Source organism: Rhyacophila brunnea, unplaced genomic scaffold, assembly GCF_057557595.1.
Source record: "Rhyacophila brunnea isolate RB1 unplaced genomic scaffold, BYU_Rbru_1.0 scaffold_17, whole genome shotgun sequence".
NCBI lineage: Eukaryota > Metazoa > Arthropoda > Insecta > Trichoptera > Rhyacophilidae > Rhyacophila > Rhyacophila brunnea.
This window is the reverse complement of record NW_028232827.1, coordinates 3,847,722-3,864,648: the sequence shown is the minus strand read 5'-3', so window position 1 is coordinate 3,864,648 and position 16,927 is coordinate 3,847,722. Positions and strand designations below refer to the sequence as shown.

Sequence of the window (16,927 nt, the reverse complement as noted above, 5' to 3'; positions counted from 1 at the left end):
ACTACAATTTACAGACGGTGTTAGTTAGTTTTTAAAAATCAATTAAACCATGCCTAAACGAAACCATAATAGTTTTGGTCTAATTTGGGCAATACGACAAAATTTTGCACACTTTTTCTTTCATAGTTATTTGTTTTCGTTGGATTAAAAATACATATTACACATATTTTTGGTTATTTTTTTAAATTCATTAAGCCCTGCCTAAACCAAAGTATAATAAATAAAAAATATTATTATATATATAAAATATTCAAAGTTATGTATGATTTAATTGTATAATGTTAGATATTTTATAGATAGACATGTATTTTTTGACTATTATCTATTATGGCTTGGTTTCTCAGGGTTTAATTAAATTTTAAAAACAAACCAACACTATCTGTAAAATGTAGTCTTATTTCAATGAAAACAAATATGTATGTCTGAAAAAGTTTAATGTGCACTGTTTATGACGGATCTTAACAGCCTACCTCCACCCTTCGCCACTGCTATACAGCGTCGCCTATAACCTTAGTGATATGTAGGGGGCCTGCCAAAGATCCTGGCCTGGTGGCCTGCTTCAGGATGTGGGGGCCATGGTTATGATACGCCGTCGCTAAAGCGTCGGGTAAACAGGTTAAATCTATAATTTTATTCTTAATATACATACTTTCTCTTCGACTTTCTTGTTACCGACATTGGTTGTTATAAAAAAATAAAAAAAGTAACTCACTTTTAATAATGTATAAACGGGCTGTATCCTCTATCTATAGAAATAAAACTGTTATCAGTGATAACACATTATCTTATCACGGCATATCAGAGAATATATTTCTACTTTTTCTCCGAAGAATTTTAATTCAGTATAGTGGTGACACCTCCGTAAAGACTTTTCAATTATATTTATATTAGTGAAATAAGTTATAGTATTTAAAATCAAAGATGGCAAGTATTCACCGTATAAAAAATGTCGTCTTGGTGTGCATATTAACGTAAGTCACGTGAAAATTCTACAGTTCAGCACGCATATTATTATATAAGTCAAAATATGGACATGCACCTCATTAGGGTGTAATATAAAATAATTAATAATTATTGTAATTTAAATTATTATGTTGAATAGTGACGTTTCACTAATGACAAACGATTTATTAAATTGTATATCTCCTATCTAAACGACCGTTTAAAATTGCAATTTCATCATTGTGTGCTCTGCGAGGGCTCAACTGATTTGTGTATAGGTTTTTCAAACACTACTAATTTCTTAATTAACTATTTCTTTTATTCAAACGAATAATTCACAAGATTTAAGAATATATCATTCTGATTATTGAACATTATATTATTTAGAAGAACACTAACTGAGAGAGTATATCACAACCAATAGAAAAAACTTTTTTGAAAAAAGTAAGCCAACCGGTCGGGAATCGAACCCGGCATCTCCAACGGGTAAACGCCCCAAACTAGTCGCATAACATGATTTCGAAGAGCGCTGAGTGGTAGGTATTTAATAGCCAATAGCTTAAATATTTGTCGTCATTAGTATGTCTTCCGTAGCATAATGGCTGAATGCGACTAGTTTGGGGCGTTTACCCGTTGGAGATGCCGGGTTCGATTCCCGACCGGTTGGCTTACTTTTTTCAAAAAAGTTTTTTCTATTGGTTGTGATATACTCTCTCAGTTAGTGTTCTTCTAAATAATATAATGTTCACTACTAATTTCGCTTAAAAACTGCCTGTTTCCGTTATTATGTGATTAAAACGGAAATTGACAACATAAAGACAAAATAAAATTTGCATATTACAGCAAGTATTTCAATGTATATTATATTATACTCAGCAACGAATCAAATCAACGACATAGCATCAAAGCGGTAAAAATGGCGACATTATCGATTGATACCTTTTTATAGATATCATGTAACGTTTATTAGGTAGTGAGAATCTAATAAATGTACATATTATATAGTTTTAATCAAAGACGATTGGGTGTACTAATACGGTGTCTGTATTTTCTCTAGAATATTAATTCACTTCGTCGGCCAACGCCCACATTATTACAATAATTTAATTAGTAATGTTAATTGCAATACAAATCAGCTAAAATGCGACACATAGTACCTACTAACTTAGAAAAGAATCATGAACACTGAGAACTAATTAAAATTAAAATGATAATTTATTGGTCATTGGTTCAAAGTTTTGTTATTTACTGGGTCGTTCTTAACACTGTACTTCAGTGAAACGGTAAATAATTTTCAATCGGAGACCGAACGTCGAGCTGTGAACACGTCAACTTGTTTCGTGGTGGCGACGGAGGTATTAATTATTAAATCGTGTAAAAATGACTAAAAAACGTTACCCATTTACTTGAAAAAGAAAAAATGTCAAAGAATATATTATTATTGTTACTAATAGAACAATAAACAGAACATTAAATGGACGCATGTTGGATTCATATGACAAATTATATCTCGTTCGGCACGCGTCATTTGCACAATCCGCGCATCGCCTAGCCACGATCTTTTTAGACCATGCCTCAACTGAGGTATAGCCTTAATAAAATAAATAAACGCGAGGAATTCATTGATATTTCACAAATGGGGTAGGTACCGAATAAAAAAAGAGTAACTATGTATATTATATTGATTGGTTCATCCCAGAGAATGCAGAATTAATGTCATAAGAAATACCTATCGGGTGTGGACTGTGTAACTGAGTGACAGGCAACCGATCTCGAGTGTCGAAGAATATGGGATAAACTTAAACACGTGTTAATAATACGCTTATCCTTCGTTCTGACAACTGCTCTCGGTTTATGTATGCACTGACGCTCATTCAATATTGGTGTATTTGAAGGTTACAATACACACAATTGCACGTCTATAATGTTTGTTTCATTTTCGTAGGACACTCACCCTGCTTCAAAATGTCGTGTATTGGGGTATAGCCTATCTGAATTCTATTCATTAACCTGTTCTGTGGTTCATCCAAGAGACATTGTTTCACTTTAATACCCAAGGCGTTTTGATTGGAACGGGTAGTGTGGATTTATAGCCGATTTATTAGTCGGTAATATGCGGAGCTAGTGCGGGGATCCGCGGTAGAAACGACGAGTCGCGTTAACGTAGTGGGCGTAGTAAAAGCGAATGTCAGTCGCACCGGTTAGCTGTAGGCTTTCCTAATTCAGCAGTGAATCGCATCCATTCGTCGTACGCTAAGCAACGACCCGTAAAAAACAGTTTGGGAAATGAAATCCACAGCGTGTGGTTAGTGGTCGTGTCTGTTCTGACAGATGACAAAATGAGTAATACATACGTACCTACCTACGTTTCTTTGCTTAAACGTATAGTTATCGGAAGTTATATTGAGAGCTGTTAGAATCTACTTTTGTGAAGGTTTGGGTCCAGTGGAAAAATCGTTTTTTCGAACTGATTTTTAATAAAAATAATTTACTAAAAAACTATGTGTCTATACCATGGCCCCCACATCCTGAAGTGGGCCCTCAGGCCAGGATCTTTGGCGGGGCCCCCTACCCATCGCTTAGGTTAAAGGCAGTCTGTCGCACTACAGTGGCGTTTTCAGATGGTGTTAGAGGTCAAATAAAATTCAATGTATTTTAGTGATAGTTTAACGAATTAATTTTTTAATTAACTAAATTAAACTAAGTAATTTTTTTTTACCATTAGAGCAAATTTAAGATGTGTGTTTATCTCATTTATCTGGTCGACTCGCCACGCCGGGCCCCCCCTGAGCCCGGACCCCTAGGCTATAGCCCTGTCAGCCCCCCCCTTGTGGGGGCCATGGTCTACTATACTATTCGATAGTATTAGTAAAAAAAACTGTAAATATGTTCTTAATTAATAGATATATTTTAATTTTTTTTATTCTATTTAACACTACAACAGGTCTAGAGTTCCAATGACAGTAGGGTATTTAGTAATATAAGTGAAACAATCACAAACACCCAGGATTTGAGAAAATTACATAAATATAATATATATTGTGTTCTCACCGGGTCGAACCCGGAGCTCCCGAATGAAAGGCTAGCGCATTACGTACTGCACCACGAGAGCCGCCGACTAAATAACCGACTACGGCATGAGTGAACGATGACCAATATACTTAATGAAAACAAATATTACAAAGTGTCGAAATAATTTTACAGGGCTTCGAACCGTAACCGGAAAACCGTTATTTTTGTAGAGCCGAAAACAGGAACCGAACCAAAAAAAATCTGTTTTTTCGGTTCGGCACTTGTTCAAACACGCGCGTTAACATGATCTTAGTGCAAGAACGTAGTGGTCGCGCGGGGGCGGCGCGGCGGCGTCTTGCGAAACTCAAACGTATAACCGTGTGTAAAATGTTCGTAGACAGTGTGTTTTTTGGGGCATAATACACACGGTTATACGTTTGAGTTTCGCAAGACGCCGCCGCGCCGCGCCCGCCAAATGACTACGGACGAGCACTTAGTCTCCACGTCGTTCAGTTGTCGTAGGCGTAAAAATTAATCACTCGGAGCTGAACTAAAAACTGAACATCGGAAAAACCGTTATATTTTCCGGAACGAAAACGGGAACCGAACCGATATATCGTGGGGTTACTGAAAGAAGTTGGTAAGTCTCGAAATCATGTTATGGAGTTATTTAAATTTTAAGCCTATGACACGTACTCCAAAATCAGACATAATGCTAATTTCTTTGTGCTTTATGTGTATGTTCTATATTATATCGGATGGCCATGATTTTTTTTCTAGCATAAGTACATATTTATGTATAGACAGACACATAATCCGTTGTTAACTCTAAATGCCTAAATTATCGATTTGACATCTGAAATATTTTTTTTCTCAATAGTTTGAAAGTGATTGGGAAATTTATTTTTTAAATAAATATTAGCGCCCACGGTGGCCGCGCGGCTTAAGCGTTGGACTATCATGCCGTGGGTCCCAGGTTCGAATCCTGGGTCTGGCAAGTACACATATTGTTTTTCAACTTGTGGGTGAGTCAGGGTATGGACCTAATAGGCTGAGCAAGTAGCTGACATCCATTTCTCGTAAAAACAAAATCTGTTAATACAAACCTCTACTCTGTGGGAGGCCCATATGATCCTATTAGGATCGGACATGGTCGAAAAAAAAATATTAGCATTCAACTTTGTATTATTAAAGTAACAATATAATTTGTGAACACTTTTGGTTTGCATTTTACGACTCAGTTACTTTGAGAGTATGCCCTTAGCTGCACATAATCATGCAAGATTGGAGATTTTTTTCCCATATATTATTAATACGAAGTTTGAGTGGCACACACTGCTGTAATTTCGAATAACTTTTTTATCTTTCTTTCTAAACTCCGTCATTTTTAAATCTAGATATTATTAACCCACGATGGCCGCGCGGCTTAAGCGTTGGCCTATCGTGTCGTGGGTCCCACGATCGAATCCTGGGTCTGGCAATTACACATATTTTTTTTCAATTTGTGTATGAGTCAGAGTATGAACTTAATATTTTGTGCAACTGGCTGACATCCAATTCTCGTAAAAACAAAAATCTGTTAATACAAAACCTCTACTCTGTGGAGGTCTATAAATGATCCTATTAGGATCGGACATGGTTAAAAAAAATATATTAAATAAAAAGATTTTCTGAGTAACTTTTGGCAGTAACACCCCACAATATTACATAGTTTTACTTGAACCGGAACGAAAACCAAAATGAAAAAAATAACGGTTCGAAGCCCTGCAATTTTAAAAGTTTGGTCTTTTTTGGAAAAATTTGATTTTTAAAGATTTTGAAAATAATTACAGTGTTATAATCATGGACCCCACAAGGGGGGGCTAACAGGGCTCTAGCCTGCGAGCCCGGGCTTAAGAGGGGTCGCTATAAAATATAAAAGTCGCTATTTCACGAGTGGAATTTTATTTTATAATTATTTTTAGTATTTCCCGGCTAATGAAAACCACCATTTATCCAATACGGCGAAAGGCCGCATGTTACTTGGCTATCACAAAAGGGGGTCGCGATCATTGCTTCATAATATGATACCGTGCCAACAATTAAATATGAATAATTACAAGATAAAAAGAACTTTTTATATACCACGTTTTTAAATTTTCTGTTGAATCATATAAACTTGACAATTCTATATATTAATAATTTAGGACAAATATGGCAATTGTCAACAAATCATTTTTTTGCTATTTTGCAACAAACAAATATAGAATACTGAAATTGTCATTTTGATTTCCATAGTAACGCAGGTATATATTAATAACTTAGTTGCTAGGACCACCCCCTTAGCAACCAATAATAGTGGATTGGATTACGGATTTCTTCCGAAATAACTTTTCATATAAAACAGAATTAACTAAAAATGAATTCAATTCTACTTAAAGATGGCTAAACGTATTAAAATAATGCATTGGCATCGTGTTCTGCTATATTCTAAAAGTTTTAAATGTGTAGCTAGTCGGGAAATTAGTTAAAAATCGATTGCAAGATTTGTACTGGATAAACAACCACCGGAATAGAATACAAGCTAAGAAAAACGTTGTAAAAAATCTCGGAAAACCCTTTATTTTACACAGAACCCTGCAGTTCCGCAGAATACCATTTGGAGATCAATATTGTAAACATTATACGGATATCAAGCTTAGCGATAGGTAGGGGGCCCGCTTCTGGATATGGGGGCCATGATTATAATATGTTGTTAGCGATTCTCGGTGAGGAAACTACCGGGAAGAAGTATAAGAATTCAGATCGCAGATAAAACTATTATCTTGCGTTTGAAGCGGACAGCTTGCCTTGCATGTGTTCATACAGAAAAGATACAATGATAATAAATGTATTGTTTGCAAAGTAAATATTAGGCATGGGCTAGTATAGTAGAGACTAAATATAGAATAATAAAGAAAAGATAATTTGTCGCATTGTTGACATTGCCAACATACCTCTCCTAAGCCAATCTGAATTACAGTCTGCCTAGACCAAAATTAATGAGACGTTGCTAAACCAAATGGGTGTTAGGTAGGGATTGCAATACCGAATGAATTATATCAATACCGGTATTCAAAACTTATTATAGAAAAAAAGAAGTACCTATCAATAAATATAACTATTCAAATCGATTTGAATTACTATTTTTTGTAATCTACCTACATTTATTATCGTGACCTTTATCATCATCATCATCAGCCGGGGTCAATCCACTGCTGGATGAAGGCCTCCCCAAGCTTTCTCCAACTTTCTCGGTCCTGTGTCGTTCGCTGCCACGTATTTCCGCCGAACTTTACCAGTTCGTCAATCCAGCGGCTTTTAGGGAGACCCTGTGGCCGTTTCGTGCCCCTTGGGTACCACTGGATGACGGCATTTACTAACAGAACGCATTATTTCAGTTTTTGCTGTTTTTCTGTTTTAAATGCCAAAATGTATACAATTTTACGCTCTACGTCCTGGTAAAACGCACAAAGGCATAGGATATAATGGTGAGAAAATAGAAACATTATTAAAGCATATTGTTATTTTTTTATTCTGATAAAAAGCATGATAATGACCTAATGCATTCTGCGTATACAAAATACAGGAATTGTAACATGTCGTATATTGTGTTTGCCATAAAAATTAGTCTTTATAATGTAGAAAAAATGTTTTTAAATCATAAAAAAATGTATGTGGGAGAACGCTTTGAAAACAAAATTAAAGTCCTTTTTGCGATTATCTCAGAACTTGTTTTAATGAGATAATGCTTTCTGTCAGTATACCCTCGATATATTAATACAATACAATAGTAAATATTAAAAAACTAACATTAATTCATTTTCGTAACATAAACGTGTATGCTTTCTTAGTACCGAAAATTCCGGTAGATTTTTGAAACCGGTATTTCGGTATCAATAAATAATTGAATACCGGTTTTGAAATACCGGTATTGCAATCCCTAGTGTTAGGATGCTATGGTGAAAATGAGTTATTTATGGTGCTAACTAGAGGTTGCGATCGAGAATTCTCGAAAGATTTGTTTTCCGAAATTTCAATAAGATTTTCGAGATGTCATTACTAGGCAAACATATAAAGCCGAAAGTTGAGTCAGAAAGCTGTTTATGATTCATTTTTTGGCCGGAAGAAAAAAAATCTCGAGAAAACAAATATTCTTGAATTCAAGTAATCTCGAATTTCGACAATAATGAAAAAACTCAAGAAATCACAAGCTCTAGTGCTACCTCAATATCAGTGGCGAAGGGTGGAGGTAGTCTGTTAAGATCCGACATAATAGTTCACACTAAACTTTGTCAATCATAGATATTTGTTTTCATTGAATTAAGACTACATTTTATTGATGGTGTTGGTTAGTTTCTGAAATTCAATTAAATCCTACCTAATCCAAGCCATAATAGATACCTACCTAATAGTCAAAAAATACTCGTCTATCTATATAATATCTAAAATTATCCAATTAAATCATACATAACTTTGAATATTTTTGGTTTAGACAGGGCTTCATGAATTTAAAAATACATGTGTAATATGTATTCTTAATCCAACGAAAACATATAAGTTTCAATGAAAAAGTGTGCACAATTTTGTCGAATCGCCCATAAGACACCGAAACTATTATGTTTTGGTTTCGGCAGGGTTTACTTGATTTTTAAAAACTAATCAATACCAACTGTAAATTGTAGTCTTGGCTCAATAATAACAAATACACGTGACTGTTTAGTTTTGTATTCACAATTTATGTCAGACCTTAACAGCCTACCTCCACCCAACTGCTCTATATCCTACTGTCTTTACTGATGGGTAGACGACAATGCGGTGAAGATTAGTCTCTTAATCTTAATTGACAGAAATGTGCTGAAATTGCCTTAGTCAGTTGCAATCTTCGGGTTCGTTCACTTTTTAGCGTTAACGTTTCGTGTTTCCAACGCCACACAAGTGACGATTTAGTAGACGGGACTGAAAGTGTCTTAAAATACCGAAGCAGCATATATTTTGAATGGGACGATCGGACAACTAGGTGCCGTACATTCAACGATTTACCGTTATAAAAGCATTTATGAACAGCAAAAAAATTAAAATGTAGATCGCATGCGACCCATGGGGCTTGGCTTCGCCCGGCCACTAATTTTATTAAATTGAAAAAAAAAGCACAAAACAATTTTCAATCACCCAATAATTCCCCAACAACTGACATTTATTTTCTACATTCATCTAAACAGCCACGTGTTAAGGCATACCTACTTCAGTTGAGGCATGGTCTAAAAAGATCGTGGCTAGGCGATGCACGGATTGTGCAAATGACGCGTGCCGAACGAAATATAATTTGTCATAAAAATACAACATGCGTCCATTTAATGTCACGTTTATTGTTATATTACTAATAATAATAGTATATTCATTGGCATGTTTTCTTTTTTAAGTACATTCGTAAAGTTTTTTAGTCATCTTTACACGATTTAAGAATATTTTCATCCGACGCCATGACAAAACAAATCGACGTGCGCACACCTCGACTTTCGATCTCCGATTGGCGACGAGTGATAAATTTCGTCGCACCTACTGTTGAAAATTATTTGCCGTTTCACCGAAGTACGCTCTTAATAATTTTCCAGATTTAGTTTGGTTTGTGGGCAAAACGACGGTGACTTGCTACCCCACGATGACCTGGCAATGGACGAACTCCTCGCGACAGCGAAGCCGACCGATGTCAAACCTGACCTAGCACCGCTGAATGTCATTGACGACATAGTAGAGGACGGAAGTGGAGACATAGAAGCTCCTATAGTTCCGCAGATTGTCAGACAAGTTCTCCAAACGTTCGTCATAAGCTTGCCTAAGTGCCAAGTCGAAGAAGAGGAGCTCGGACAGATAGTGTTAAAATGCATAAATGGTCAGTTGACTGAGATCCCTAAAGAACTGAATACGTCGATGGTCTCCTTGAACCTGAAGTCCAACAATTTTACAACACTGACGTCTGAAATGTTCCCAGAGATACTTCCGAATCTAAAGGCGTTGTCCTTGGCAGACAACCAAATCACGAAAATCGATAGAGCTGTGAGTTATTTTTTTTCAGTCAATAAGTACTGATTTTTTTCCATCTACATTATTTATATTTAATATGTTAATAGTTGAAATTGTAAATTATCAAAAAAATGTCTCAAATTGCAAGCTTCATATTTCTCCGCTAGGTGCCTCTGTTACTAGTAGAAAGGCTGAGTAAAGACATCAGCTTAAGTTTTGAATTATGAATACGAGAGAAACGGACAAGCTGAGCGTATCGACTACATTTTGGAAAGGCACGGTTGACAACTTAACTGTGTCCTAGGAAGGCTCAATGACAACTACTGTTGCATTTCCGTTTGCGTTATTGTCTATGCCCTATGGTCTATAAATGACTATAGACAATGGTAAATGTCGATTGTAGGGTTATACGAAACCTCTATAGTTTCACCGTTGGGTAACAGCTATGCCTCGGTCAGGTGGTATTAAATCATGTATAAAACCTAAGAGGATTTAACTACCTATATAAAAAAATTCTAGTTTATGCAAATTCAGAATTCAAATGCAGAGGCGATCTACGTGTGACGTCTGCTGTGCTGGGTCGGAGCCCCTAATCCAGGGGTTCACAAACTTTTTCGCCAAAGGGACAATTTTAAAATCAAAAATATTTAGCGGGCCACTAATATTTTCTGTTTTTAACAATCATAAGGAAAAAAATAAAAATAAATATTTCATTGTGTAAATCTATATTTTTAATATTTTTTAAATTTAAATATATACATTATTATTACTCTTATTAAATCATTCAGTGCTGACTAGTTAATTACCACAACTCGGTTACTGCCAAAGACACGCATGGCGTGTAGCAATTAGCATGATAATTAAATGTGGTAATTAACTCGTCAGCAGTGAAAGTATTAGATCCAATGGCCTGGCGCGTCTTTAGCGTCGAGAGTGTTAATATTTAAAAATTGTCACCATGTGAGTTATGCAATTATTGTTTGATTGAAAATTAATCCTGCAGTCTAGGCTCAAATTTTGTGTTGTGAATACGCAAAACAGATGCGATATGGTTGTCCGTTAATTTCGATCTACGTCCAGTGCTCAAAACACGCCAGGCGTGTGGCCATCAGATACATATACGTTCACTGCTGACCAGTTAATTACCACATTTAATTATCATGCTAATTGCTACACGCCAGACGTGTCTTGAGCACTATCGAGTTGTGGTAGTTAACAGTAGATAATTTAATGAATGAAATGTACAGAAAATTTGATTCCAATGAAAAAATAACATGAGTGTTGATCAATTTTCAGGTTTTTGAAAAGTTGCCCAACCTGGAACGGTTAAATCTCCAATGTAACCAGCTGACGTCACTAGACGTTGAAATCTTCTCGTCGCTGAAGTTCTTAAATGATCTTGACCTGACCGGAAACAAGCTTGCACCTCTCCCCCCAGCGGGAATGTTCTTGAACGCGCCTGCCATGAAGAAACTGAGTATAGCCGACTGCGGATTATCGTCTGTGCCAGAGAACGCCTTCGACGGCATGACCTCGCTCACGTGGCTGGACATAGGGAGAAACCCGATCGAAGCCAGCATGGTAAGGAAGTAAAACAAATGTCGTAAAGAGATACATTTTTTTGTATAAATGCCAAATCAAGGCAGCTTGGAGCTTAGGAGAGACATTTTTCTTTTAATTCGCGATATATTATATTTCTATACATCGATAAGTCGGGTGGGTTGCGGATCGTTTCTGAAAGAGTAGCAACGAAAAAGTTGCCAAACATGTAGTATAAGTTCTAATGGGTTTAAGTTTTATACTAGTCCATTAGAATCGGTTTCTGCGACTCGGTTTTCGCCTTAAACGCGACGCACGAAAACTTAAATCCATTAGAATTTAAATTCAAATTCCATCAAGTACCCTCGGTCGATGGTATTAATATGTAGCATAAGATTTTAATGTGAGTCTATGGGATAGTAAACGGATCAGTGGAGCAATGCTTTTATGCAAAATTTGTCTGCTCCTAAAATTATTACTGAACAACACAAGACAAGCAATGGAAGACATCATGCTGTCCGGAATTAAATGTGAAAGAATAACTTATGATGATAATTGGCATTCTGCCACACGTAGCAGTGGCGAAGGGTGGAGGTAGTCTGTTAAGATCCGACATAAATAGTGCACACTAAACTTTGTCAGTAATTAAGTCTATAAATTGCAGATAGAGTCTGTCCTTATTATACCGGACCCGGAAATTTCCGGTTTTTTTTCCGGGCCGTAATTAATCTAATATTTTCAGCCATCTATTGACTTTTTCGAAAAACTTTTGATGCTGCCAAGTAAGCAAAGATTAAAACCACTCTTCTGCATCGTTTGCTAGTAGATACTACTACTATCGACTGGAAAACTTGCCGGTATTGATTGGCCCCAACGTAAACCAAGCCAAAAATGAAAATTGGTCTACTCAGGACAGGAGGATATGGGGGCATATTTCTGAATTCGTTTGAGACGAACAATTGGGTGGGTGAGAGGGGGCGGGGATTGGTGTTTATTCTTTTCTTCGAGAAGAATATATATATATCTTCGAAATAGATAATAAGAAATCTGCGAAACATTATGGAATATTGAACAAAAACACGAGTCATTTTCATTATCATCGGATCTACAATCCAGTGTGGATATCAGTAGAGAAGAGTGGATTAGCGCTGTGGGGGTCCGAAATAAACAGGGCATACTAAACTTCACGTATGATTTAATGGCATAGGCCACATATAGAGATGGTTTAATTGATTTTTAAAAACTAACCAATACCATCGGCAATTTGTATTTTTAATTCAATGAAAACAATAAAGTATGCCTGACAAAGTTTCGTGTGAATTATTTATGTCGGATCTCCACAGCTTACCCTCCATCTTTCGCCACTGAGGGATCTTGACCGCCATCAGGATATCTCTACACACCTGCATATAGTGAACTGTACCCATTTCTCCAGTTTCAAAAACCCAAGTGTGGTGGCGTTTCTATTAATGCAGGCTCAACTTGAGTCTTTGATATTTTTTCTTCAATTCGATTTTGTTGACATTAATATTTTGGAGCCTGCTTTCATCCACCCTTACGACATAATTTGGCTCTACAATTCGATGTGGACCTTGGCCGCCTCATTAAGAGGTTTCGTATGAAAATTTTTAACCTTTTCTATATCTCACGATATTACTATTGCAGTAGGTATCTGACAGGTCGCAGATTTTTAATGACACACGTTGAATGTAGAGCGAAGCCTACTACAATCGCTGTAATACCGATAATTTGTAGCTTAGTATTTCATAATAATTATTCAAACAGATGTCACTGGGTATTTATTTTTTTAGATTATGCAAATCAATCGACAGTGGCTAGTAATTTGATTTTAAAGTCAGACGAGATAGCTGGCGAAATTTGTATGTGCGCCTGTCGATACACGGCCTTAGCCGGCTCGCACATCACAACTCGCCTTGTGTGCCTGACGGCCATAAATCAAAACTTCCGAGACTGCCGGCGAATGTTGCATGATCACAACCTCGCACATCTGCCTAGCGCTGCTAGCTCTAGCTCTGCCAAACGCGGCGACAGTCTGGAGAGAAATGGCCGATTGTGCAGCTGTGTGCATGCGCGGAGTCGATATTGGCCGGACATCGACATGCAGGCTTTGGCCAACGCAACTCGACGCATGTCGCAGCGTCGCAGAGTCGCAGTTGCATCGGCCAATCTGCGAATCTCCATTTGATAACGTTTGTTTCTTGGTTTACGATGACGTCACATCGACGAATTCGTCGTAAGACGCATGCGGCGAGTTCTGATGTGCGAGCCGGCTTATAGAGCGAGATAACTCGCTGAAGGCATAAAACCGGTTAATGTGAGAAATGGATGTTAGTCACTCAGCAGAGTACACTACTTGTACCTATTAAAAAAAATGTCCAGCGTGTTGCATTCGAAGTTTAGTTGTTTAACGAAATATCACAACAATATTTCTTTCAGCCTATCACTGGTGGTGTCTTTGCAGCCCTCGCAAACCTGACGACGGTTGCCCTACCAACTGGAGTCAGCAAAGATCTAGTCCTGCAGGTCTGCAGCAGCCACAGTTTACTGGAGACGGTGTGCGTGACCCCGTGCGACGATGGACCGATTGCATGTGTAGCGCCAAGCGTTGAGATTCCCGACGAAATCATTATTCCAGCAGGTGACATATTAAACGCAATAAAAAATTCAAATGTATTTAAATTTTGTACTACATATTCCATTTGAGACGTTTTTTGGGACCCGGGTTTCATTAGTGTTTATAAACAATAAAAATACAACACTCAAGAGGTGTTGAATGATCAACTCAGCTTTCCTAATAGCCCATTGCTATATCAGATATGATGGTTTACATGCGAGACTATATTATGGTGTACCTAATAGTATTGATCTACGAATAAAAAAAGAAGGAATGAGCATATGTACAAATCCCGGCAATCAGAAAGGCCGGCAAATAGGCCGAAGTTGCGTGATGTGAAGCACGCAGTCAAATAATTATCATCTGTCAATCGTGAGCGATGCTTCGTTTTGATAGCATTCATTGAAGATAAAGCCGATTCGCACAGATATGTAGAACCAAGAAAGCAAGTTAAATATGCTGCAACTTTCCAAAGATGTGGATATGTATTTGTTTTCACAGTTTTTCAGGCTCCAGAATATAAAATATTAAGACTTAAATCTCTGGCTTTATAGCACTCCATAATATACTATATAGTATTTATAGTATATAGAGTGTGACTCGATTTGAAATGACTTACATATCTTGTTCAAGCGTATGTCTCATATTATATTTCCACACCATATGCATAAAAGAAGGTAGATTTGATTAGGCAGTTAAGTTATAAATCTATATTTTTTGGATTTAGGAGACCTTCGCCGGTGACGTAGTCAGCTTAAATAATGAATATTTTCCTTTAGTGATATTGTTTCCTATTGAATATAAGCTATGATCACCAAACAATTTTATGAAGACAAAGTATCAAAAATCATTTTTACAGAGGCTCCCATCACCGCAGGACCTGTGGAAACGATGGCTGAAGAGACAGCGACGACGCAACTGCTCCAACCGAACATTAGCACCGAGAAGATCGTCGACAGCGAGTCCAAACCCCCCGTATCCACGGCCAGTTCCAACAACGTGGTGATCGGACTGATAGTCGGCGCGATCCTCGTCGCGGTGGTTGCCGTCGTGCTTAAGAAGAATTGGAGCAAGATCACGGGGAAAAGCCGAGAGATCGAAGGGAACGGATCCCTGGGCGCCCCCAAGGCGATGCCACGCCTACCTGAAGAGATTCCTCTCCAGCAAAACAACTCTCCGGCGTAATCTTAAACTCGTAATATTGTCGTTCTATCTTGTAATCTTCACAAATCAAAGACAGTAAAAACATGTCACTGTCAATTTTACGATTCCTGATACATATGAGGTTTATACAATTATTGTTCGTTGTATGGACACGATTTAAGATGTCTTTGTGGATTGATGATTTAATCCGAGATGCATAGAATGTTAACTTATAATATGCATTGACTAAAATACAGTAGAACTTCGATTATCCGGACTAATTGGGGATTAATATAGTCCGGATAATCGAAAAAAAAATCATAATTGACGGGGAAAGACAAGTATATTCAGTATGAATAATTTTTATTTGTCTAGATTTATATATACATACATATGTATAATACATATTTTTTTATTAAAAAAATCAATTATCGCTTTTTGCTTAAAGCAGGTTCAACCGCGTTACTGGAACTTACTAATAATGGTCTTTTCAAAATTTTGTTCCATTATTTTTTCAAAGTTGACACATCTAAAGAATTCCAAAAATCTTTTAAATTTATTTTCTTGTAGAAGCTGATAACTGTTTCTTCGTTATTTTCGTCTGCTAGCAATAATTGTTGAAACATATATTTTCTATATAAACGTTTGAATGTTTCTATTACACCCTGGTCCATCGGTTGTATTACCGACGTGACTATTTCGTCTTTGTATGAGCCACATAAAAATACACTCTTCAACTTCTTTATTTCCTGATTTTTCAATAACTTTCCGCTCTGAGCTTCCATCTTCTGACATTAAACAATTAGTAAAATTAATAATAGTTTCACTTTGTCTTTTTATATCCGAGATAGTTGACGTTTCGACACCATATTTATTACTTTATTAGATAGATAACGTCCCGAGTCACCGCATTTCAAAGCATCGATTATATACAATTTGTCTTTTAATGCGGATAATCGAAGTTCTACTGTACAACGATAACTACAAAATTCCAATAATATTAATGACGTCACATCACGTTCAAACATCATCATTGATGCCATTTTTTAAAATTCCGAAAATTATTAAAACATTTTTTAATTGTCATACAATCGCAATGTAAATTGAATAAATATAAATTAATATATACTTGATATCGTCTCTGTTATGGCAGAAGACACTAATTCGAAAAAATGACATATTGAGTTAGTTATACCAAAATGTTCCTTATTTCAAACTTTACCGTCTGGAAACCTTTTTAATAAATAAACAGTCTTTATTTTAAAGTCATCCTTTTTACGATTACTTAATAAACTCATATGATAGACCATTTCAAACATTTTAACAACTTCAAACTCTAATTACTCAAAACTAGTATTCTCCAGTTAGTGTGTTCTGCCAGAACAGAGACGATATAAACTTTAAATAATTTATTCGTCGCTTTATCAGTGTTACGTAGTGAATCAATAATAATTGATCCATTGTGGATACAATAGATATACATGTGGGTCTATTCTATACTTATCGAACACTAAATTGAAAAATATTATCAAACTTAGGGTAGGTTTGTATCAAAATATTAGCACTTATTGTAACAATTACACGAAGCCGGTTTTTATTGTTGCAATAAGTGCG

The 16,927-nt window shown here is 36.5% G+C and overlaps 2 protein-coding genes across 2 annotated transcripts in view; one reads left to right on the top strand and one right to left on the bottom strand.

Annotated features, from left to right (window-relative positions):
* The window catches only part of Atg1 (serine/threonine-protein kinase unc-51-like protein Atg1), a 202,772-nt gene that overhangs the window by 29,477 nt on the left and 156,368 nt on the right, over positions 1–16,927 (bottom strand). The gene's annotated exons all lie outside the window — the stretch shown is intronic.
* Positions 833–15,708, top strand: LOC147073572 (uncharacterized). Its single transcript, XM_085944839.1, has 5 exons — positions 833–971; positions 9,588–10,029; positions 11,293–11,577; positions 13,993–14,194; positions 15,030–15,708. The coding sequence occupies exons 1-5, from the start codon at positions 922–924 to the stop codon at positions 15,353–15,355; spliced, it is 1,305 nt and encodes a 434-aa protein (XP_085800965.1). The 5' UTR covers positions 833–921; the 3' UTR covers positions 15,356–15,708.